A 25,528-nucleotide genomic window follows, 5' to 3' on the forward strand; every position below is an offset into this window, starting at 1 on the left:
TACATGGCTTACAAGAGGTATGGTACTTCCAGTAGTACCAGCATCTATAGAGTGCTCACGGCCTCTATGTACAAAGCTGATTTTCTTCTCTTTGTAAGCCTTAACAGGCTCTAAACGGTGATGCCAGGGCATCCCCAACAAAACATCACAACCTGTAAGAGGAGCCACTAGAAAGCTCTCATAGTCGAGGTAGTCCTGTATATGTACACGGAGCTTACCAATGACCGGAGTTACATCAACCTGTTTGCCCTCAAAGGCGGCATCTGCATTCATTTGCATTCCCATGTCTTCCACATTGAGACCTATGGCGGCAGCCATCTGTACGGATATAAAGTTATCTGTGGAAGCATCATCAAAAATAAACATCGGGTACAACATTCACAAGAGGCTTTTGCACATTAGGCTCAGCATTCTTAGGATTCTGTGGGCATTTAGGATATATATGATCTTTACTGCCACACTTAAAGCATTTTCCAGCCTTCCTGTACTCTTCCAATTGCTGTTTTGAGAGCCCAAAATTGTGGCGTTTACCCCCCCGGCTTCTTTTCGGAGTCATCCTTTGCATCTCGGCCATCTTTGGGAGCATTCTTAGGTGGCTGTCCACCCTTTTTCTGGTCATAACCAGCCCTGAATTTGCTCTTGTTTTGACCTGCAAATGGCTTATTTGTGGGTGCTTTTATGTGCAAGTTCTCCGCAATCATGGCTGAGTGTATAAGCTCTTGTATGGTCTTATTTGGGTACACTCCCAAGCTTTGTTGGATGATGTGATGGAGCCCCGATTCAAACTTTCTCTTCTTCTCGTCCTCTCCAATCTTCATGAAGGGAGTAACCTTGAGAAGGACTTTCCAAAACTTTGCTATGTATGAAGCAACGGACTCTCCCTCATCTTGGGACAGCCAATCCCACTCCTTGCGTACATCCTTTGCAAAGTTTGGTGGTAAGAATTGATCATAAAACTGAATTTTGAAAGAAGACCAAGTTGGGGCAGCACTTCCATCAAGTATTTTTGCAAGCCACCAATCACTTGCCGTATCCTTGAGATGCATTCCCACATGCCTGAGCATAGACTTTTCCGAAAAGTCTTCATTGCAAAAAGCTATCTCAAACTGTCTAATGAAAGCAAGTGCTTTGGTAGAGTCCATCCGTCCCTGAAAGTTTTCAAACTTTACATCCTTGTCACCGGACTTGAACTCTCGAGGCTTCTTCCTTCTATATGCATCCCTATGTACATCCTGTTCATCTGCATGATGATGATGCCGCGATGAAGATTCACGATCCCTCTTCATTCTCTCTTGAGTCACACTCTCCAAATGAGTGGAAAGCTCAACACGAGAACGGACATGTCTTCTTGGAGCATAGCGGGAATGAGTAGAGGATCCCTCATCCTTACTCTTCTCTTGACCTGCATCAAGCCTAGCACCAGGGACTCTTGTCCTTTCAGCATTTGGCACTTGTTGTGCTCTTTCTGCTTGTTGTGCATCATGTGCATCACCATGGGCAGCCATGAGCGGTGGCTTCTTGAAAGCCAAACTACCATCTGCTTCAGTGTATACATCACCCTTAACCATTAGGTATGCAAGTGCAAGCTCTCGGGGTTTCTCAACATCCATTTCCTTTGCAATTGCTTCAAAAGTGACTTCATGGACCGAAGCCTTTGCCTTCGCAGCCAACACCCTTTGTATATCCGGGTCATTTTTCAATGACCTACGCTCTTCGGTTTCAGCCCTATAGCGTCGCACTTGACGCCTCAAAGATTCCAAATCAGAATGCATAGTGTCATGAGTACCTGCATCTCCATAGACATCATTGCCTGCAGCATCTCTTGCATCCCTTGTACCATGAAGTTCACGGTCCTGTGTGTTCTCCACACTGTCAGAAATGTGGCTGTCCATGATACTCAAATCAGGTCACCACTTATGATTCCAAGCCTCAGACCGTTTTCCAATGAGGGGAAAAACTGAGCTCTGATACCAATGTAACGGGAGGCGGACGCGTGTATTGGAATCGTATAAATGTGAACAAGATTCTGAGCACTTAACACTTTAGCATTACAACCACAAAGCTGAAAATGACAGTACACCACATAAAGGGGCCGATGATAGGCTGACCCCCCCCCCTTTAGGTTATATTACCAAAAGAGTCTGCAAAGTACAAGATTATGGGTGCCTGGGGATTCACCACCAGCCTGCACCTGATTCTTCCAGATACATCATGTATGAATACATCTCAAACAAGAGAATCTGTAGGCACATCCGCCCTACACACAGGTACATCCGCCCTGCACAAGCCTCTTCACAGGTACATCCGCCCTGCACAAGAGTATCACAATCCTCACAGGTACTCCGCCCTGCACAGGATGTAAATGGATCTTTAGGCCCTGTTTCCACGCGAGAAACTGATCCAGAAACCTGTGTTCTCCGCGAGCAAGTGTTCCCAATGCTTGCCCTAAACACCTGCTACACCAGGAATCCTTGAGACACATCCATGCTCACATATTCCATTGCTGTCCGGCCTGTTTTATGCAATAACCAGTCCAAAACAGCAGCTTTCCATCGCGAGAAATCCACCTGTAAAGGGTCCTATAGCCCTGTGGAGGTCCCTAGAGCTGTCCTGTATTGTCCAAGTTGACTTTGGACACCTGTAACCAGCCCAAAACTCGCAATAACCAGAAAATACAGGTCTGAAATTTACCAACCAGCCCTTTAGAAGAGTGTGGGGATCATTATCCAAGCTTGTGTGAGTCCGGGAAGCAAGCAACCAGCCCTGTAGCAACTCCCAAAGCTTCAATCAGCTCTCCAATGTGTTGAATTATGAATAAAACAGCCCAAATGACCTCTTGAAGGAGGCGCCTTTCTCCAGTGCCACCTATGGGGCTTGGTGGGTACACATACAGGCTGACAAGTGTCCCCCATAAGGTGTCCAGGTAGGTGTCCAGCCCATAGTGCTCCATTTGTCCTGTTTGTATAAGTTTAGGTCCAACCAAATGGGAAATGGCCATAAGTTGTCCGGACTTCATTAATTTTGGTCCAACCAAATGCGAACGCATTATAAGTTGTCCGGCCACTTATTAATGAGTGTGGACCTGCAAACCAATAAACTTTAGTAGTAAATGAAATAAGTTGTAAATTGAGTGTGGACGCACTTACCACCTGCAAAACCCATAAGCCCACAGTTTTAGGCCCAAACAGGAGTGCACATACGCGTCCACAAGGTGCCCGGGCGTCCCCGGTCCCTCGGACTTCACAAGTCAAAATAACAAGCATTGTCCAGGCAGCAAGACAATGTCACACAAAGTAAAATAAAGTTATGGCATGCATCATTTATGCATTGTGCACATGTAAACTTGGAGAACCACCTATCATCATTCTTGTACTTGAAAATATTCCGCCTGCCATCATAACACACCATGTGTGCATGGCCGGAATCCACACGGGCACCGCCCGAAAGTCCACAAATGTCCTGCCATGTCCTTGGACTCATATGCATCCACTCATATGATCCATACACATGCCCAGGTATAATACATACATGCATCCGCATGTTTCTAGGCCTGACACGCATCCGCATGTCCCTAGAATATAGGGATTTGTGACAGAGGCTGCTGAGGAGCTCCCATCGTAAATCCCTCTCCTGTGTCCAGCTGGCGGACGAGAAATCCGGTGCCGGAACCAGGCGAGGCTGGCCCCTAATAAATCTGATGGCCTGACTGCCCTGCTCCATCTCATAGCCCATAGCAGGCCGTGACGAAGTCGACCAAGCAGCGGCACCCCACGTAAACACACCCTCTGGAGAGAGGGGGCCCAGAATACGCAGTATCCGCAGCCAAATCTGCTGTGCCTGAGGGCAGTCCCAAAGGCAATGTCTCTGTGTCTCCATAGGGTGGCCGCATCGGACGCAGGCCGCCGGAAGACGCTGTAAACAAGCCAAGTGCCAACTGCCGAGCCCCTGTGGGCGACCAGCCACTGAAAAGCCGAGATCCTGCGGGCCTGCCGACTAGCCCAGAGCCGAGCCCAGAAATCCTCCAGGAACTCCTGTGAGAGTCCCTGCAATCGCCAATGCCCCGCTGCCGCTGGAGAAACCGTCCTCCTCGCCATCAAAATATGCCGTCCCAGCCGAACAGTATACTGGAAAAAGGTGATCTCTGTGGCCTCAAGGGATGCATAAGGATCATGCCACTCGTACTCCCCGGGGTCCCACTGTAGTCGGGCCAAGGGGCGCGCTGCATATGCCCATATGCGCCAATCCGAGAGCACATCAGCAGGGTCGGGGTCAATATGCCACTTCCGAGAAGCGACAGTCACTACCCGAATCCTCTGAAAGGTGCACTCTGCAACTAAAGGCGACTCCACCTCCACTCTCTCGAGTCTGCCCTCATCCTGAATCTCATAGTAGAGGCATCTGCCATCCTCAGTGCTAGCTCTGACAGCAATCAGGATCTCCAACTGTGTAAAGGCTCCCATCCACCGTGGGGCCACTGGCTCGAGAGGTGTGAACCACTCCTCTGTAAGTGCCTCCTGAATATCATCCCTCATAATCAACCCCCCTCTGAAGTGACTCAGCCTCTCCACCTAGATCTCCTCTGGTAGACTGCAGAAAGCCTGCCAGTCTCCAAAACTACGAGCTGGGCATGCCGCTAAAGGTCCCCAGGCTAGACGAGGCCGAGAACCCAGCATATGACCCTGCTCCGTACGAACCGCTGGGCTCCAGATGAGCGGCTGCCTGGCCCGCTCCTCAACACAAGAAGGAGGCCGCTGAGAGAGCCCCGGTCTCAGCAGCTCCCAAGCTCTCAGGATACTCAAAGCAAATCTGTCCTCCCATCCTCTACTGAGGCCTGTCCTCCTCATCTCTATGAAGATCCAACGAATCTCTGGTGCCCAAGTACCCCCTGCAGGGGGCGCCCGAGCCTGCAGTCGCTGCAAGAGGAGCTCTTTCCAAGGCTCAGCGCCTGGAAGCAACCCCCGAACAATGAGCTTCCCCAATAAGGCTCTACTCTGATCGACTGGATCTATAATGCCCAAACCGCCCTGAGCCAGCGGAAGTGTAATAACTGCCCATGCAACCTTTGCCCGAGCTGGCTGACCGTCCCGCCCAGACCACAGAAAGTTCCTGATCAGCCTCTGTACCTGGCTGATGCAAGAGCTCGAGAAAATCCAGCAAGACGTAATGTACCACATGGTCGCTAACAGCACCTGATTTGCCACCACCACCCTCCCAGCCAAGGATAGTCGAGCTGTACTCCAATACAATAGCTTCTTCCGAATGCTCAGAAGAAGCGGGGCAATCTGCTGCTCAGGTGACAAATCGAGGCCAATCTGGCATCCCAAATACCGCACTGCTGTGCCTGGAGGAATCCATCTAAAACCGGGGTCCGGGCTCCATGCCGGAGTGGGAGCACTACTGATCCAAAAGGCCACTGTCTTGCGCCAATTGATCAATGCTCTCGAAGCTGCACTAAAAACCTGGAGCGACTGCTCAGCTCGAATAAGATTGGCCTCTTGGCCATGCAAAAATAAGCCCGTGTCGTCTGCAAACTCAGCATCAAGCAAATCCTCCCCCCGGACTGGGAGCTGAAGTCCTCTCAAACCAACCTCCTCTGCCGTCAAATACATACTCATAGCCTCCGCAAAGAAGAAAAAAAGGAAAGGGGCGAGAGGACACCCCTGATGGACTGATCTGGTCAGCTCAAAACTCGGCCCCCGTCCTCCTGCAATCAGCACCTGGCTGCGAGCTGTGGAATACAAAGCTGCCACCCCTCTGATCCATCCTGGCTCAAAGCCCAGGCGAAGCATAGTGCCCTCTAAGAATCCCCAATCAACTCTATCGTATGCCTTCTCAAAATTGAGAAGCATCACGACCAAGTCCTCGCCAAGAAATCTAGCTCGGGCCGTCGCCTCCCAGAAAGTAAAGATGTTGTCAAGGATACTGCGCTCCTTGACAAATCCTATCTGAGTAGCATGAATCAACTCCCCCCCAGGAAGGGCTGGATCCTCAAACTCAAGGCCTTTGCTAAGACCTTGTAGACAGTATTGAGGATCGTAATAGGCCTCCAATGCCGAATGTCATCTGATACTCCCTCCCCCTTGGGGATAAGATAGATCAAGCCCTCTGAAAAGCTCTGCGGCATCACCCCAGTGTCCAAAACATGCTGAAAGCCCCTGCGGAGGCCTGGCCCCAAAAGGTCCCAATAGCGCATAAAAAAGGCCGGCGTCAGTCCGTCCTCCCCTGGGCAACTATGTCGCGGCAGGACCCTCAAGGCCTCGGCAAGCTCAATCTCTGACAGAGGCGCACCTAGAACTGTATGCATATGGTCTGTGACCCTCCTCTGCACATGGGCCCACACAGTCTGTCTGCAAACATCTCGATCCTCAGTGGCAGGCTCCGCTGAAAGCAGGTCACTATAAAAAGCAGTGGCAATGGCTCTGATCTCCCCGAGCCCAGTAGCTACCGATCCATCCGGTCTGCCAAGCTGGCGGACTCCTGCTCGCGCATGACGGGGTCCAGTGATCTCAAAAAACTCCCCAGTCACTCTATCACCAAGCTGCGTCCACTGAGAGGCCTGACGACGATAATAAAACTCATGTCTCTGCTCCTCTACCTCTTTAACCTCCTGGCGTGCCTGGCTCAGCTGGGACGCCACCCACTCACATGCAGGCTGCTGCTCCTAAAGGCGCTGTAGCGAAGCAAGGCTGCGTCTCAGCCGTTGCTCCCGCTCGCGAATCTCTCCCAGTCGTGTCAAAGCTGCAGCGTGCAGAAAAGAGCTAAGATCAATGAGTCCCTGGGCACACTGGCCCGCTGCATCCTGGTCAGAGCACTGACTATCATGCCAGATCCTCTCAATGTCCTCAGCGAGACTGGGATCTGCAAGTACCCTCTCTGGGATCCTCAACTGCAAGCTGGGCTCCTGTGTCCCCTCCTCCAATGTCAATATAACTGGCGCATGATCTGAAAATGAGGTGCCAGCGAGAATGCCGACGGAGCCCCCTCGCTCCCCTAACCAATCGCCCACATAAAAGCGATCAATCCGTGATAGATTAGTCCCTCCCTGCCGGCGATCCGACCGAGAGAAACTAAGACTGTCCTGAGACCGGGAGAAAGCCCCATGCTGCCATGCATCAGTGATCCTCAGTGACATGCAAAACCGGTCCCAAGCTGCAAGCTCCATGCCGTGCACTGTAACATGACTGCCTCCCACCCTATCTGCCGGGTCCTCAAGCATGTTGAAGTCTCCCCCAACACACCAATGTGCGGCCTCTGGCAATGCATCTGTAACCTGAGTCCAGAACTCTGCTCTGGCACTAGCATGATTGGGCGCATAGATGTTGAGCACACCCAATAGCTCATCATGCATCCTCAGAATGACATACTGTGCTCTACCAGGCACAATGACCCCTCGATCCACAATGGCCTGCCGCCATACATCTGCAATAACCATGCATACTCCTCCCTGTCCACCCAAAGGACCAAACCCTGCAGACCAAAAAGTGTCCCATCTGCCAGGCATCACCGAACCATATCTCCGGATCTTGCTCTCACCCAAGTGGTGCTCCTGCATCATCAAAATGTCAATGCTGCCACCAACCAGGCACCTCTGAAGCTCCTGCCTCAAGCAACCTCGATAGCGTATAAAGTGTGCTCCGCCAAGGCCCTGTACATTCCATGAGATGATCCTCATGGATGCCCTGCTGAGGTGGATGCTGTCTCAGCCGTACGGCGGGCCTTCGCAAGCGGCTTGGATGGAGAGTAGTCCCCATCCGAGCGGCTGCGAATCTGCCCACCCGGTGTACTGCAAGAATCCCGGATCAGGCGCCAGTGGCTGTGGCCCATGGCGACTGCCTCCTGCTCTGACAGAGAAACCTCGTGTATACTCACATATCCAGGGTCGCGTGCCAAGTCTGCCACTATGCGCACGACCAAATGCCAAATCCCTGAGATATCCACTCTCCCGGGATCCAAGAAAAAATGAGCCAACTCCCAAAGTCGACCTATCACATCTGTCACCTCCAGATCGCTCATGTGGTGAGAAAACTCAACTGCCTGAGTCTTCAAAGTGCTGAGAGCGAGCTCAAGAGTCCACTCCCGATCACAAGGTCCACATAGAGGGAACGAGAAGGCCACCGCTGAGTCTAGTGCCTCCTCCCCTCGGGCCGGAGGTATCACTACATGAACTCGAATGGGTGCTGGCTCATGGGGGCCCTCTGCTCCAAAAAGCCGTGTGAAGGTATAGTCAAAGGCCTCCGAGCGCTGTCTAATGCCAAGGCGACTCAGCCGACTGCGGATAGATGAAATCCGTGAGGCCCTAATCGGCATAGGTCTCCTCTGTGATGCTCGAGCGAGGTCAGTGCTCAGCGCTCTCCAGACTGCAGGTGAGCGCCAGGGAACTGCCAGGGTCTCCCGGGAAGGTGAGGCGGGCGGAGGGGGAGGAGGGGGAGGAGGGGGAGGTGGAGAGGGAGCCGCTGCCGAAACCGGAGCGGGGGCGGGAGGAGGCGATGGTGGAATCGAGGCGGTGGGAGGGGACGGGGGTGGGGGGGGTGAAGGAGGGGGAGCTGGCATCTCCTGGTCCTCGGTCGCTGCAGGGGTCTCCTCCTGAAGGGGAGCAAAGCTGTTCCTCACGGGAACCCAGTGAGGATGAGACTGTGGCTGCTGCTGCAGCGGTCTCTGGGCGTGCTGCTGTGGCTGTCTCCCTCGGCGGCGCCCCTGTCCAGGCTGCCACTCCGAGGTCTCTGTGGCCTGAGCATGCGTCCCTGAGGCAGCCTGCCGAGCCGAATCTGTGGGCGGGCCATCAGTAGCCTGCTGCTGTGGTGAGGGTCGAGGTCTCCTGCGAGGGCAGCGCCTTGGCCCGATGACCGACCTGCCTGCAAATGAAGCACTGGTTCGGGAGCCCCGAGAACTCCACTCTCTGATCTATCCACCCCCCCCCCCCCTATCCTAGGTAGCTGAATGACCTTAGGAAGGGAGGAGATGTCAGACACCAACACTCTGACCGAGGGTAGCCCCGCTGCTCTGGCCACCACTGAAGCAGCAGAGGGGCCTGTCTCTAGTACCGAGCCCACCAATGCTCCGAGCCTGGAGAGGAGCGGAAGATACTCCCGGCGGAGGACAGGGAAACAAACTGTAATATGGAAGAGGCGCTCTCCCTGCTCCGCCGCTGCTGGGTCAAATCCATGCTGCCAAGGTCTGAAGAAAGCCCGAGCACCCCTGATGTCCAGAGGACTCATGGCAAGGACCTTGGCAACGCTCTGGGCGGCCTCGAACTCGATCTGATAATGGCCCCGGCCCAGGAGCTGTACATCCAGGATCTTGCCCACATCTGCAAGAAGGCGGGCCTGAAGAAGATCCCTGATCTCCCCTCTGCTGGGGCGAGTGCCGACTATACGGCAGATAGTGGAATGAGCCTGGAGGCGTTCCACCTCTGCGGTGAGGCTCGCTTCCTCTTCCGGCGAAAGAGAAAGCCTGATGGGGATGACCTCGGGGGCGGGCGAGGGGGCTGCGGATGAGTCCCTCTGAGACGAGGCGGGAGGAGTCTCCATCAGAGTCTGAAGCTCAGGCGAAGGCGAGGCGAAAGCAGAAAACCTGCAAGAAACGGGCTGCACACAAAGAGGCGGAAGACCGGAGGAAAAGGGAAAAAAACACAAAACCCCCTGGGGGTGGAAGACAGCGCGAAGGAGGGGGGGGGGGGGGAGTGGGCGAAAAGACGAAGGATAAAACCAGGGGGGGCAGGGCGCTGCTGAAGAAAGGCGAAGAGGCTAGGCGGGGGGGGGGGGGGGGGGGGGGCCAGCAGGCGGAGAGGCTAGGCGGGTGGGGGGGCGAGCAGGCGAGGAGGGGGGGGGGGGGGGGCGCAACGCGAAAACTAAAAAAAGGGGGGAGGGCAGCAACGCGCAAGGAAGGGGGGGGGGGGCGGGGCGCTGCTGAAGATAGGCGAAGAGGCTAGGCGGGGGGGATGCGAGCAGGCGGAGAGGCTAGACGGGGGGGGGGGGGGGGGGCGAGCAGCGAGGAGGGGGGGGGGGGGGGGGGGCGCAGCAGCGAAGAGGGGGGGGGGGCGCAATGGCTAGATGAGGGGGGGGGGGGGGGGGGGGGGCGCAGAAGCGAAGGCAGGCAAGCGGGGGAAGGAGAGGGGGCGCAAGGGAGGGCAGGCGAGCAGCGAGCAGCGTGCGCAGGGTGAAGGCGGGAGCTTCCGGCACTCAGATCTGTTACACCCTATGAAGCTTGGTTTGATCGGAAACCTAGTGTTGATTATTTTCGTGTGTTTGGTTGCTTGGCTTATGCACATGTACCACAGGAGCTTCGTGGGAAGCTTGATGATAAAGCCATAAAGTGCATATTTGTTGGCTACAGCAGTCAAAGTAAAGGGTACCGTCTCTATAATCCTGTCACACGGAGGATTTTTGTGAGCAGAGATGTTGTTTTTGCAGAGAATTCAGCACAACCCATTGCTGAATTTAAATTTCAGCAACCTCATGAGTCTTTTGATGTATTTGAAGGGTTGTTACCCATTGGCATGGGAACCACAGCTGATATACCGGCTGAATTTCAGAATTTGCAGCCACCACCTCGTGTGTTTGATGCTTTAAATCAGCCCCAGGCTGAGCCTGACATACAGCAAGCAGAAGAGGATATTGTTGTACAAGAGAGGACAGCTTTGCAAGAAGCTAGAACCATTCCTCGTTGGGCTATACAGACTCTTCAAGAGAGTAGACTTGCTGCTCCATTACCAGGTAGGACACGTAGGAGTACACGTGAGGCTGAAAGCTCTCACTTTTCAGAGTCAGCTTGGGTGAGTTCTCTTATGGATGAAGAGGAACCTGAGAGTTTTGAAGATGCAAGTGAAAATCAGCATTGGATGCAGGCCATGCAAGCTGAATTGGATTCTATTGATAAGAATCATACATGGGATTTGGTGGATTTGCCTCCTGGCAAGAAGGCAATTGGTACAAAGTGGGTTTATAAGGTTAAACGCAAACCAGATGGTACCATTGACACGTACAAAGCAAGGCTGGTTGCTAAGGGCTATGCTCAGAAAAAGGGCATAGATTATGAAGAAACTTTTGCCCCCACTTCTCGGATGACCACCATCCGTGTTGTTGCTATGGCTGCACATTATGGCTGGTTTGTACATCAGTTGGACATAAAAACAGCCTTTTTGAATGGTGATCTTGAGGAAGAGGTTTATGTGATACAACCTCTTGGTTTTGCTATGTCTGGTCAAGAGCACAAGGTGTGCAAGTTGAGGAAAGCTTTGTATGGCTTAAAACAAGCACCGCGTGCCTGGTATGCAAAGATTGATGCATTTTTGACTAGCCAGGGGTTCACCAACAGTCCAACTGAAAGCACCCTCTACATCAAGAGAGATGGGGGGGATATTTTGATAATCATTCTTTATGTAGATGATATGTTGCTCACAGGTACTGATGCGGATAAAATTTCAGATTTTAAGTCCGAACTCAAATCTGCATTTGAGATGTCAGATATGGGTATGTTGCACTATTACTTGGGCATACAGTTCATACAAAGTGAGAAGGGTATCTTTATGTTACAGTCGAAGTATGTACAGAGACTGTTGGAAAGATTCAAATTTCAAGATTGTAAGCCTATTTCCACTCCTATGGAACCAGGGCTGAAACTTACAGTACATGATGGCAGTGAATCTTTTGATGCTATTCTCTATTGTCAGGCTGTTGGGTGCCTGATTTACTTGTGCAACACCAGACCGGATATTCAGTATGCAGTATCCCAGGTGAGCAGATATATGCACAGCCCACGGATGCTTCATTGGCAAGCTGTAAAGCGTGTGTTTCGTTACTTGCAAGGCACCAAGTCTTATGGCTTGATGTTTTCCAGGGGGGGTGACTTGCATTTACATGCATACAGTGATTCAGATTGGGCTGGTGACTTCGACACAAGGCAGTCTACGAGTGGTAATTGTTTCTTTTTGGGACACTCATGCATTTCATGGTTGAGCAAGAAACAATCTACAGTAGCTACCTCGTCTTGTGAGGCTGAGTACAGGGCAGCTTTCACAACGACAGTGGAATGTGTTTGGCTACGCAGACTCTTGGCAGATCTTCATCCTTTATTGGAGGAGCCTACTCCGATTCTCACTGACAGTCAGAGTGCTATTGCAGTAGCACGGAATCCTGTGTTTCATGCACGAACGAAACACATAGAGATACATTATCATTATGTCAGAGAGAGACTTCATGCAGGGGAGATCAGCATGATCTATTGTCCAACACATGACAATGTCGCAGACATTTTCACCAAAGCTTTACCTCGAGAAAAGTTTGAAGCTTTCCGCAAAGCTTTAGGCTTACTTCCTTTTGGTGATTGACATCATGCCTTGTACCCACATTGGCACTACAGGGGGGTGTTAGAAATAATGTCCTGACATTATTATGGGCAGTGGCCAATGTATTAGGACCGGCCGGGCACTTTTTACTCGCTTTAAGTGAGGTTTTTTCCCCGCGCCCAATAAGGCGCCCAACTTACCGTTATGTGAAACGGGCACCAATTAGGGTTATTATATGCCCTAAGTTTTGTAACAATCTCATCTTCATAATTTGAGCTCCATCGTTTTGCTCCAGGCCTCCACACGTTTTTCTTCTGTTTCTTCGCGTGCTCCACACCGTCTCTCACTCACACTCATTCCCTCCTCTCTCTACTCTCTAAATTGGATGCTAAATATTCTCACCACGATCAAGAAGGCCCTGTTATCACGATCAAGCTCAGTGCATGTAACATTGGTGTCAGAGCATCAGGCTGGTGACCCAACTCGGCTACCTAAAGAAGTGAGAGCATCTGGTGGATGGTAATACTGCGGTCCGGAAAAAACACCCAGGCCTCCACCATGTCGGGAGAGAAATCAGATCAAGAAAGCCAACAAGAAGTGATGGAGGCACAAAGCTTCCAAACAGAAAGCACGCTTCTGCCAAGCACAGAAGAGCTCCTGAGAATAATGATGGAGCAAATAAGTTCTCTGAAGATGCAGCTTGCCGCCGGAAGAGAAGCCAAAGAAGGCATCTCAGATCTGGCACAGGTCCTTCTCACTATGGAGGAACAAAGAAGAAAAGACGAAGATCAACGTGAAGAAGCAAAAAGAAAAGACAAAGCAAGACGTGAAGGACAAAGAAGAAATGATAAAGAAGCAAAAAGAAAAGTTGAAGAAGAGAAAGAACTGCGATGTGCAGAGGAACAAAGGGATAAGGAAGCCACACGCACATAGAGGAAGACCAGCGCCGTCGAGAAAAAGCTGACCAAGAGTTCTAGCAAAGACACGACTGGGAGGCTATGCAAATCCAGCATCAGCAAACGATGGCACAAATTCTGGTGGCCCTCCCTCAGCAGGCTCCAAACTCCTTGTCCTCCACCGCCCCTACCACCACCGTCATACGAACCTCTCCAAATTTTAGTAAGTATGATGGTAAGTGTGATCATGTTGCTATTACTCAATTTATTCATCAATTTGAAGCACATTTTCCTTTAGCTAAAATTACAGATCCACAAGACAAAGTCCATGTAGTAGCACCCCAACTCACTGGGGAAGCTGTTACTTGGTGGTAGCATTGGTCACAACTTCACACAGACTGTAACGTGCGGAAGCTCTGGGTAGTCTTCTTTCAGCCCTAAACACTCTTGAAGACCTTCTGATGCAAAAAACGCACCATGATGCAAAAACGCAGGTAGAGAGAGAGTAGAGAGAGAGAGTGAGAAGTGCTGGAATTTCAGTATATACTATGGTACAAAAAGGTACATATCTGTACAGCCATGGGCTGCCTTCATAAAAAGGTTGTTAACCCCTAAATCTGTCCCCTATGGGACCTCCTATTGACTCACACCCCTAGTGGGTGGAATGCCTAATACAAAGAGCAAGGGGGCTATTTATAGCCCCTTGGAGTGCATGAGAAACTGGCCGACTGCTGGTCGGCCAGTTCATAAGTCATTAATTCCATTTAAATGCTGCCGACTGAATCTCTTGATGCGCCTTCAGCCAGCACCCCTCTGTCCTGCAGCCGACAGCCCACTGGTGTTGCTGATGTCATCCTCCATCCAGCCGACATCCCTTCTGATCCATGCTTTGCTCCAAGTCCTGCTCCATGTCCATCTTCTACTGGTTCATAGTCTTTATCTGCTTGCCTCTTCTGGATCTAGCCCTAGAAATGTCCATGGCATCTGTGATGCACATGACACAGACCCCGCTCACAGGCCAATTCCGCTTTCATTGGACTACCTTCGTGGCTGACCTTAAAGCCCATTTTCTTCCACCTCAGTACATGACCAATCTTGAGGACGAGTTTTACAAACTCACTCAGGGTGATTCCCTTGTTTTGACCTATTCCAATAGGGTCATTACAATGGCTCAGTAGTTGGGTATATCAGAAGAAGATAAGCTCAAGCAGTTCATTCGAGGTTTAGACACTACCATTAGGTACCCAGTGAGGAATTTTGAGCCTTAGACTTATACACGGGCACTGACCCTCGCTCAGAATCAAATGCTAAACGAAGGTAAGCCCAAGCAGTTACAGTCTTCCCCAAAGCCCCAATAGCAATCATCTACCCAGGGTAAGGGGGCTCAGAACAGCAAAGACCAAAAGAACCAAAAGAAAAACTCTCCGGGTCAATCGGGCAATAGAAAAGATTCTACACCCAAGAAGACTCCTGAGGAAAAAGCTAAGGAGGGCATCACTAGAAGTTATCTCTAGCCAAATGAACAGACACGGTACAGGACAGAGAGCGATTGTTTCTTTTGTCACACCGTGGGACACGAGAAGAAAGATTGCACTAAGTTTTAGGCTAAAAAGTTTCCTAAGGCATCCACGTCCACAATAGCAACCGTAGTAGCCTCATCCACACCTCCGCCATCGACCTCAAATGCCGATCAGCTTTTGCCCTCTTTGAATTCAGTGCCACCAGTGGTATTTGATGATAAGCAGGAGGGTGAGGCTGAGAGAAAGACAAAGGCTCTCATCCATGCCTATGGCATTGGAAAGGGACAACAGTTCATTGTCCTCTTTGACATGGGCAGTTCTGAGGATGCCATCTCTCCGCAGTTGGCCACCAAGATGAGTTGTACCTTGGTTCCTTATCATCTAGATGTGGATGGGTTTACCCTTGGTCTATGCACACACATTATTCATAAAGCTCAACAGTTTGAGTTTCACGTTCGGAGGGCCACATTCTAGCGGGATTTCATTGTCTCCCCTCTTTTAGGGTGCGACATGATCCTCGGGATCCAATGGTTTAGACAGTATGCACCCATTCCTGATTGGAGACCGGACACTTTCACTATCGTTGAAGGTTTTCTTGAACCTCTCATGATTCGCCGGGATAGGAGCATTCCTGGAATTCCACTTATTTCCCACCTTTAGGCCCAACAAGCCATCCGAAAGAGTGTGCGTTACTATATGTCCGCTCTCAGTCTAATGCAGCTCAAATAGCACCCGCAGGGGAGCAGCGGATGGCCTCAATACAGCAACAGCATGCTGCGAGACGATCTCCCACCCAGTAGACCTGAGGACCATTGCATTAGCCTAGCTACTTTGGTCTGAATTTATCCGACCGTCTTGCTTACCTTTTGCCGCTCCCATTCTGTTTGTCCAAAAGAAGGATAAGTCCGCACGCTCATGTGTGGCTTATAGGGTACTCAATAAGGTAACAGTTAAGAATAGATTCCCCATGCCCAGAATAGAGTACATCCTAGAACGACTCAATGGTGTAAAAATTTTCTCTAAGATAGATCTTAAGAGTGGCTACCATTAGGTTAGGATCTTCGAGGCCGACATTTCAAAAACCACCTTCAGGAATAAGCACGGCCACTACAAATTCATGGTGATGCCCTTTGGCCTCACCAACGCACCAACGACGTTCAACAAAATGATGTCTCGGGTTTTTCGGGATCTCATAGGCAAATGCGTCTTCATCTTCTTAGATGACATTCTTATCTTCTCAAGGACTGCAGAGCAGCACGAGCGAGATGTGGCAGAGGTCTTGCAAGACAATGAGTTGTTTACCAATGCCAAGAAGAGTGAGTTTGGAGTAAAGGAAATCCATTACCTAGGATACATCATCAGTTCATCAAGTATTAGCCTCGACCCTAAAAAGGTACATGCCATTCTCAGTTGGGATGTTCCCACTATAGCCCAAGAAATCCGCTCATTTTGTGGGTCTTTGTCAGACCTACAACACACACATGGACAAGTTTTATGACCTTGCAGCATCTCTCATTGACTTGCTCAAGGGTGTGAAGACTCGTCGTCAAAAAGTGTCCGTCACGGGCAAGGCTCTAGAGGCATTCCATGCAATGAAGAAAGTTTCCTCTGAGTCAGTTTTGAAGTTGGCATCATGGGACGATCCTTTCGAGGTGATTACCGATGCTAGTAACCTTGCCATTGGCGCTGTTTTACAACAAGATGAAAGGCATGTGGCTTATTATAGCCGCGAATTGAATAACGCCGAAAAGAACTTTTCGGTGTATGGCAAAGAGCTCTTAGGGGTGATGACCGCTCTTAAGCATTGGAAGCACTTCCTTTACGGGAGAGACTTGACAGTTAAGATAGATCACCAAGCACTTAAATGGTTGCAAACTATGCCCAGTGCCCAATGGAGTTACAGGCAATCCAGGTGAAGTCAATTGTTCCAACAATTTGGGGGAATGTTTGAATACGTCTCGGGCAAAAATAACCCCGTTGCTAATGCTCTTAGTCGAAAGGGCACTATTCAGACATTGCAAGAGTCCACTGTGCTAGAAATTCAAGGCAAAGACTTGGATAATATAAAGGCACAGTATCCGGATTCGGATGAGTTCAAAACTCAATATCAGTTGGCCCTCTATTCACAACCAATCCACTATAGTATACAAGATGGTTGGTTGTTTTTCAAGAACCGTCTCTGTGTACTAAAAGAAAAGTGCCAAGTCCTTCTCCATGATGCCCATGATTCTCTTGTTGGGGGTCATAGGGGTATCAATAGTACCTTGGAGAAGTTAGAGAGGTCATTCTATCAGCCTAAGATGCGACACTAAATCTAGAAACACACTGTGTATGACAATTGTTGACATATTTAGTAAGTTTTGCATGCTCATTCCATGCAAGCAGACAACCACAACTGAGGACATGACTCGCTTGTTCGTTCAGTTTTGGTACCCCATTGGTGGTTTGCCACAGACTATCACATCAAATAGAGATCCAAAATTTACGTCCCATTTTTGGAGAGCATTGTTTGACAATTTTGGGACTAAGTTACACTTGTCCAGTGCATTCTGTCCTCAAACAAATGGCCAAACAGAAATATACAATCAATTAGCCTTTGACGTTCTCAAATCATACTGCCATGACCAACAGTCAAAATCGGAACAATATCTTCCTTTGGTCCAAGCAATCCTAAGCGATACTCACTCATCCAGTATTGGCCGGACACTGTATGAGGCAACGTTTGGTTGCCAATTCTCCTCTCTTTTGACGAGATAGGTGTCACCATCTCTTGAGGTCAATAAAACCACCAAGACATTCTTGGAAATCATGGAGTCAATGAAGGAGCGCATATACCCGGCAAGCCAACAAATCCACACGAGATGTTCACTTTAAGAAAGGGGATTGGATATATATCTGCATCATGAAACAACGGCTAAAGCAAGTGGGCAAGCGTTGACCCAAACCATCATTCCGAAGTTTCGGCCCATTTCCAGTCATTCAAAAGTTAAGTGATGTCTCTTTAAAGTTCAAGTTGCCGGAAAGTTGGACTATGCACAATGTCTTTCATGTTTCTTGGTTGAAGCCATATGTAGGTCCAGCATTGCAGGATATATCAGAAGAGCAACAACCAGATATGATTGATGAAGCTGAAGTCATAGAGCCAGAGCAAATTCTCCTCCAAAGATGGAAGCATGGATCCGGTCAAAGAATACGACAGTTTTACACGAAGTTTAAAGACTGCTAAACCCATGAAGCAGTTTGGCTGGATGAAGAGTCCTTTCAAGAGTACCCCCTACTTGTTGGCGGACTACTAGGAAGCCCTGAACCTGCCGCCAAGTTAAGCAGGAGGGAATGTCACGTGCACCCTGCACAAGGGTACAGGGTGACACACTGGCATGATCATCAATGCCGAATTTGTACAAAAGTAGCACCTTTTTATAGGAATATTTGTCCTACGCCGTGACCCCATTGTGAGCCCTCAGTCCAAATACAGTCAGACACAAGCTACATAGGTCAATCTCTGAGCCTTAAGAGGTCAATCAAGCATCAGTCCTCTTACCCCACTTGGAGAATTCATCAATTAGTGCATGTAGAAATCATCCTTAGCATTAGGTCTTGCATCTAGCCAACATTTAGTTGCATTAGGTGCGTATGGGACAGCCAAGGCCATCCCATGAGCATGGCAGCCCACCAAGGGCAGCACCTTGGCCTTGAGAGGGCCTGGGCAGCCAGTTGGCTGCCTACATGTGCCCACCAATGCAGTCGGCCAACATTAACACCAGGTCGGGCAGCAGCAAACAGTCGGCCAGCATTAATACCAGGTCAGGCAGCAGCAAACAGTCGGCCAGTTTCATATGGGAAAGTGTGTGCAGCATTTAATGCTAATAAATAGCATATTTTGTCCAAACTAAACAGGCCGACAGCCTTCTTTTGGCCAGCCAACACCCTGAAGCCATATAAAAGAAGGTGCTTCAGTCCCATTCAATTATTCAGGTATTCAGCAAAAGTGCAGAAGCAGATCAGCATCTAGTCGACTCGAGACAACTAAGGAAGTTCCTCTTCACATTCAGCCAGCATATGTGCAGTCCTACAGCTATCTAGACTTGCATCAGTGGCCCGAAGAGTCTTCAGCAGAGCCTTGGATTTGGTGGATACTCAGCCAACGTACGGTCTTCCTCGTCCTTGCGTTGGGCATTCATATCGCTTGTTTAGTCAAACATTGTACAACATTCTCCAAAGAATAATATAAGCAAATACTCCTGCTTGTAGGGGGGGGCCTTCAGTGGGTATTTGGGACCCAATACTGTGTTGTCTTCTTCATTCTCGTTCTCTTCTCTCTCTCTCTCTCTCTCTCTCTCTCTCTCTCTCTCTCTCTCTCTCTAAATTGGATGCTAAAGATTCTCACCACATAAAGGTATAAAGAAGGCCCTATTGTGCGTTATCACGATCGAGCTCAGTGCATGTAACAAGGCCGGCAAGATCACTTGGTAGTACAAGCCACTAGCATGCTGCCCCCCCCCCCCCCCCCCCCCCCCCGCGGCGGGCCCCACCCACACACAAAAAAAGAGGTAGTTTCCCTTCGAGAGCAGCCAGGCATGGAGAGATGTTTACTTTCGCCACTTATGAGGGTTCTAAGAATGTACACTTTTTTTTCCCCGGTAAAAGATCTTTCTATTAGTTACCAAGAAAAACAACCATGATCATAGTTTTTTCAAACGTCAATCAAACGTCAAACGCGAACGAGTATGAAAGTATGATACGAGTTTGATTCAAACCCTTGACCTGAATCAAACGCAACCCTAATTTTTTAGCATTTTTTAAACAAATCCATATTTACTTGAACATTAAAACATCATAACATGAAGCACCTCAAAACTAGCAATTGAATTGAAGCAAATGAAAATTGAAAATTGAAATGCGCATTGTGCACTGCGCAAAGTTCAAACTGCAGTGTAGACTCTAGAGTGACTAGTGTAGAGTCTAGACTCTAGAGAACAAAAGCCAGCTGATACAAAATGATAAAGCCAGGGGAAAAAACCCCTCCTAAAGAAGGTAAAAAGTGCCCTGGCAACTACAGAACTAAACAACAAGGAAGGAAGGGGAGATGGTCATGACTCATACAAACTAGACTCTACGCGAGTCTTCACCTAAATGAATCATGATAGATCATTCTCTGAAATAGAGTCATCCTCCCCTTCTTCCTCCTCCTCCTCATCATCATCATCATCATCGTCGTCATCATCATCATCATCATCATCATCATGCTCACCAAGGGAACTGGTGCCAACGATATCACTTCTGCTTGCCCCCGTATGCGATAATGAGGCTACAACATCCTCTTGCTCCTCTTCTTGTGTCTCTTGCAATGCAAGAAATCTATCATCATCATTCTCCTTGTTAATCATTTCCAATGTGACCTCCATCTTTTCGTAGCCTCCTTGCTTGATCTTGTTGATAAGGCGAAGGTTGGTGTGAATGTATACAAGATGCTCTGTTCTTTTTGGAAGCAACTTGTTCCTTCTCTTTGTTTGGATAAGAGAGAATGTGCTCCAATTTCTCTCACATGGGGAGGCACAAGTCCCTTGTGAGAGCACCCTTATAGCCAGCTGTTGCAATTTGGGTGTCTGGGCCCCAAATGTTTCCCACCATTTGACAGCTTGATGCATTCTTTTCTCATCTCTAGCCACAGCACGAGCAAATGCACCTGCTTCGGACTTATAAGTGTCAAGTTCATCACATAGAACACCTTGCATATCCACATCATATTTTGTATATCTCTCCATGACAGTCATCCAACCTTCATGCACCTCTCTGTCACCACCAGGATTCTTAGCTCTCCAAATAGGATGCAAAACATAGGCTGCAGCATGTAAAGGTGAATGCATCATATCCCACCTATCCACACTAAGATTCTTAATGTCTTGCAGTTTATTTGCATCCACTCCTCCTACAACCTGCAGCTTCTCAACCATGCGATCTGTCATCTCATACATGAGACCCATGGTGGCGCCTTCTCTATCTGCAAGACGAAGGATCTTTAAAATAGGTGCACAAATTTTCACAATCACTTTAGCCTCCTGCCAAAAGCTTGCACCCAATATAATGTTAGCCACATCCAAGCCTTTCACGGTACGTGAGACCTTTTTCCTTGTCCAAGCTTCACTAACAACCATACGACGCAACCCATTGTAGCATCTGTCATCCAATAAATTCACCAGCATTATAAAAGAGTAAGCAAAGCGCGTCATCGATGGCTTCAATAATTCCTTTTTACTAAATTGACGATACAAAGCCAAGATTGTGTGCTTCCGTGTAACAAATGTCACAATTAGATTTGCTTGAGCCAAAATAGGAGCAATCCATTGAAGCTTGCCAATATCTTCCAACAATAGATCCAAACAATGACAAGTGCATCTAGTGAAGAAGATGTTAGGCCACTCTTGCTCGATCAAATCACCAGCCCGCAAACAATTTGAGGCATTATCCATACACACCTGCACTACATAATCGGGGCCAATATCAAGGATTACATCTTTCAAGATGCCAAAAATATACTCGCCAGATTTGAACTCCCCACTTGTATCAACTGCTTTTATGAAAACAGACCCATATATGGATGTAGCCATTACATTGATAATTGGCCTGCGCCTTGCATCTGACCATCCATCACAAACAATGCTGCATCCATATCTCTTCCACTTTTCTCTAATGTCTAGCAAGTCACGATCAACGCATTTGACTTCATCCACAAGCTCTTTTGTACGCAAGCTGTTATATGAGGGAGGCTTATAGCTTGGCCCAACTTGCCCAATTGCCTTCACCATGTCAAGAAAATATGGGCTTCTAACTTTCCAAAAAGGAACATCTTCCGCATAGAAGAAGCGACGAAGAGCAATGTTTGCCTCTTTTCGTGCTTGTACATCCCAAGCTTTAGCTAGAGCACCCTGTGTCTTTGACACCTTCTTTCTGCTCACGTGCTGTTGAGAGCTAGAAGGCCCAATACCACTTGCAACATTTGATGCATGTACATCGACACTACCATGAGAAGCCTCTCCCAAATCAGATACGCATGCATCAATGTTTGCCATGGAGTCTTGCACTCCACCCACATGCAATCTGCGACATACATCTTTTACATTTTGGGGTGCAGCATTACATTTTCCCACACCATGACCTGATAAACCAAGAATATGTGCCCTTATTCGCGATGGACCACCATCCCAAGTGTGCCCACAATATTTGCATCTACATGTAGTCTGGCCTTTTTCAGTTGTTTTCAAAATGGACACATGCTCCCATTCAGCTTTGCGCTTTCGTCCCATTTGCACAAGTTAAAACCCTGTTACCAACTTACCTGTATATTCGTCCCGAGTCCCGACTCCCACCTGCTGAGTCCCACCAGTGGAAGGTGCTTGCTGCTGCTTGCTGGCGAGTGGCAGTGCCGGGCCTTCAAATTTCAGTAGAGAAAGACTGCTGCTCGAGAATCGATGGGCTGTGTGCACTGTGTGCAGGGCTGACTCAGCCTGCTGTGCCTGCACAGTCACGCAAGAGAGAGAGATGGGCTGTGTGCACTGTGCAGGGCTGCCTCAGCCTGCTGTGCCTGCACAATCACGCAAGAGAGAGAGATGGGCTGCCCGGCTGTGTGCACTGTGCAGGGCTGCCTCAACCTGCTGTGCCTGCACAGTCGAGCAAGAGAGAGACTCGAGAGAGTCTAGACTCAAGACACGATGGGCGGGCAGATTCGTCACTCGAGAGAGAGTGGGCGCAACTTGCAAGAGAGATACGCTCGACTCCCTTGACACGATGGGCGGGGCGAAATAGAGAGAGACGGTGGGCGGGGGCGCAAGAGATGCGATGGGCGACGAAGCGTTAAAAAAAACCCCCAAAAAAGTCCACGTTTGAAATTTTTTTCAAACGTTTTTTTTTTCAAACGTTTGTAAACGTTTGCTTCGCGTATCAAACGCGTTTGAATGCAACTATGACCATGATGGCTAAGTACAAAGTCGTCCCCAAATGGGAAACGAGAGTCTAGAAGCATATAAGGGGAGGATACTCTTCTCCTTCAAGCTTCGGCTGGCAGCTCTAGGAAGAGAAGGCTATCTCATACAATGGGGGGAGGGGGAAACAACCACACAAGTGGTCTATAGTGGTATGAGCATGTACAATTAGCCTATGGCTACTGATTTAACTCATAGAAGGATCTCTTTCCCAAAAAAAAAAAAAAACCCTGTCCTGCCAGTCCATAGATGGATGGAGATAGTCTACTGATGGCCCCTTAGGGCAGGTCTTGGTGCTATTGGACACCTAGGCTGACTGATGTGAGTCTGTATGGACAGGTGTGTTGACCCCTATGCTCGGGGGTGATCCAGTGTACTGGCTCTACGGTTGGGTGGTACACTCAAGCCTACAGAACCTAATTTGAATTAACGATGCTTATGTCTTGTGTTTAGAGGACCTTAGAGAGGGTTTGGTTGCGACAAACACCCAACACAACTTCTGGAAAGCTCTTTGGCATCTAGACTAGGTGCCAGGATTGACCAGTGTGAAAAGGACACTTGAATCCTTTTATGGGCATTTTGCCCATTCATAAGGCTGGCCAAAAAGCTGACTAGGAGTACGAGGAAGGAAAATTGCTACACATACGCCCCCAGTCTCTTGGTTTTTATTCTCTTGTGAAGCAAAAACCCTCATACAAAAGTGTGGAACCAGTCCAGATTCAGCAACAGAGTGAAGCACTCTGGAGTGGGACCTGAAATATCAATTGAGTGTGCTTGTTGACCTGAAGAAGAAAGGTCAGTAGTTGCTCAGTTTCTGACTTGATTAGCACCACGAGCACACTGAAGTGTTGTTCCCGACTTGATTAGCACGAGGAGCACATAGTTGCTCAGTTTCCGCCTTGATTAGTAGTACCAGGAGCACAGTAAAGTGTTGTTCCCAACTTAATTAGCACCAGGAGCACAGTAAAGTGTTGCTCCCGACTTGATTAGCACGAGAAGCACAGCCAGCCTTTGCATCGTACCTTCATTCTTATATCAGAAAAGTGAATGCTCCATAAGAAGAAAGAGGGAGGGAGGAGGGCAAAGGGGGGAAGGGGAAGACCCAATGCCTAGATGAATGTTTCAAAGGTTACATATTGTCTTTCTGTATAAACGATTTAATTCACCGTTTGTCTTTGCTACGATAATCTTTTTTGCAAGAGTATTTGAGACACACAGTCTTGCAGAAACAATTACCTTATAGAAGGTGTAAACCGGCCTTGACGGGCGGTGAAACAAACACTCGCACATAAAACACTTCAACACCATTGAGGACCTAGAAAAGGAAAACAAACACGGGGAGCTAGAGTGCTCCTGCAAACAGTACACGGACACCGATTGGCCCCAAATCGCAGTGGCGCCCCTTGCGGTATTTCTTTAATTGAATATAAGAGCTCGGTATTTCTTTAATTGAATATAAGAGCTTTGATTACAATATAAGGCTGGGAACTCAGCCGTCGTAGTAGAACCCTTGAAGCCTGCAAAGAACCTGCATCTGGCTTCTTGTCCACTCGGCATCCACAAACAAGTCCAGCCATTGTTCGCATCGAAAGACTCTTCTCACATTGAGTCTGCATACAAAAGCTTTCTCCCATGATCAGGACTGCCACAACCATCCATAGCCTCTCACACTATGAACAACATCACACCCTGACACATCCAGTGCTTCTGCATCACAACACAGACTCCCAAACTGTCTCTCAAAAGAGAACTCGTATCACAGCACAGCATACCATACAGTTGACACACCTGTACAAACCCTCTCTACCTTCCAAGGGTACTATCCATCTCTGTCATGGATTCCCTGTCCCCTGTCTTATCAGTAGCAAGGCTGTACCAAACATGTGTCCATTCCTGTACTTTCTGCTTGCATGTGACCTATCTCCTAGAGAAACCCAAAAACATGTTTCCTCGAGAAACCTACGACCTGTTCCCACATGAAACCCTTAGGCCTGTTTCCCTTTGAAACTTCTGTCCTGTTTCCATACATCTAGTTACCTCTTCCCTCATGAAACATCTGGCAACATAGAGATGCCCATAACTGTAGGTCCCACTGTTTCTTTCTAGCAGGAAGAAAACAATCTGCTCCATGAGCACGCAGCCATGCGAGCTTGCATCACTCCCATGCCAAGAAACATAACCACAAGACCTGTACTTGCGGTCAAAAACCCAAGCACATAGCTGAATTTGCGACCAAACAAAAACAGCCCATAAACTGTCCCAAAACAGTCCCGAACCAAAGCATAGAGAAGCTGAAAGTTCCATCACTTGAACGCCATCGACATGATGTCTATGTTCATGAATATCCAGCCCTTGTTCACCTTTATGACAAGAAAAACCAGCCCTTGTCTTCTGCAAAAACACGCCCCCTCCAAAAAGCACCAGTACTATTGGGCGTTTCATAGCAAGCAAGGGAGGGAAAAAGAGAGTTAAGGCGCATGTGCAGTCCCACTGCTTTCACCCAAAAAGCAAGCACAGGAAGACACTCCGCTGCGCCTATAGTCCCTGTAGGGCAGCCCGCCAACAGTTCCTTCCTGCTGTCCGTACAGGCCTGCATCTACCACCTGTACCAGCCGCCAGCCAATCTGCAGTCCAGCCCACCTGTTGGCATGGGAAAGAGAGAGGGCACACCCAGCTTTGTGCGCCTGCAGTCCTGCAGCCGCCTGCAAGGGAAATTCCCTGCTGACCAGTCCGCCTCCTTCTCCTGCAGCTGTGCCTGCTCACAGATGCTGTAGCCAAGCTGTGTATCCAGGAAGAGAACCAGCTAGCCATGTATTTTCAGGCGACCAGCCCTCCTCAGTGAAAAAGCAC

At 49.1% G+C, this 25,528-nt stretch overlaps 2 protein-coding genes across 2 annotated transcripts in view; both read right to left on the reverse strand.

The window, feature by feature from the left end:
- The window catches only part of LOC147618606 (uncharacterized), a 49,024-nt gene that overhangs the window by 14,169 nt on the left and 9,327 nt on the right, over positions 1 to 25,528 (reverse strand). The window lies entirely within an intron of this gene.
- Positions 19,386 to 22,656, reverse strand: LOC147618607 (uncharacterized). The gene has a single exon (XM_086773625.1). The coding sequence runs from the start codon at positions 22,001 to 22,003 to the stop codon at positions 19,838 to 19,840; it is 2,166 nt and encodes a 721-aa protein (XP_086629751.1). The 5' UTR covers positions 22,004 to 22,656; the 3' UTR covers positions 19,386 to 19,837.

Source organism: Cibotium barometz, chromosome 34 (genome assembly GCF_041138505.1).
Source record: "Cibotium barometz isolate CiBa-2024 chromosome 34, ASM4113850v1, whole genome shotgun sequence".
NCBI lineage: Eukaryota > Viridiplantae > Streptophyta > Polypodiopsida > Cyatheales > Cibotiaceae > Cibotium > Cibotium barometz.

Excerpts from the sequence above, each read along its gene's own strand:
- LOC147618607 (XM_086773625.1), bottom strand. The coding sequence starts at position 22,003 with ATGGGACGAAAGCGCAAAGCTGAATGGGAGCATGTGTCCATTTTGAAA.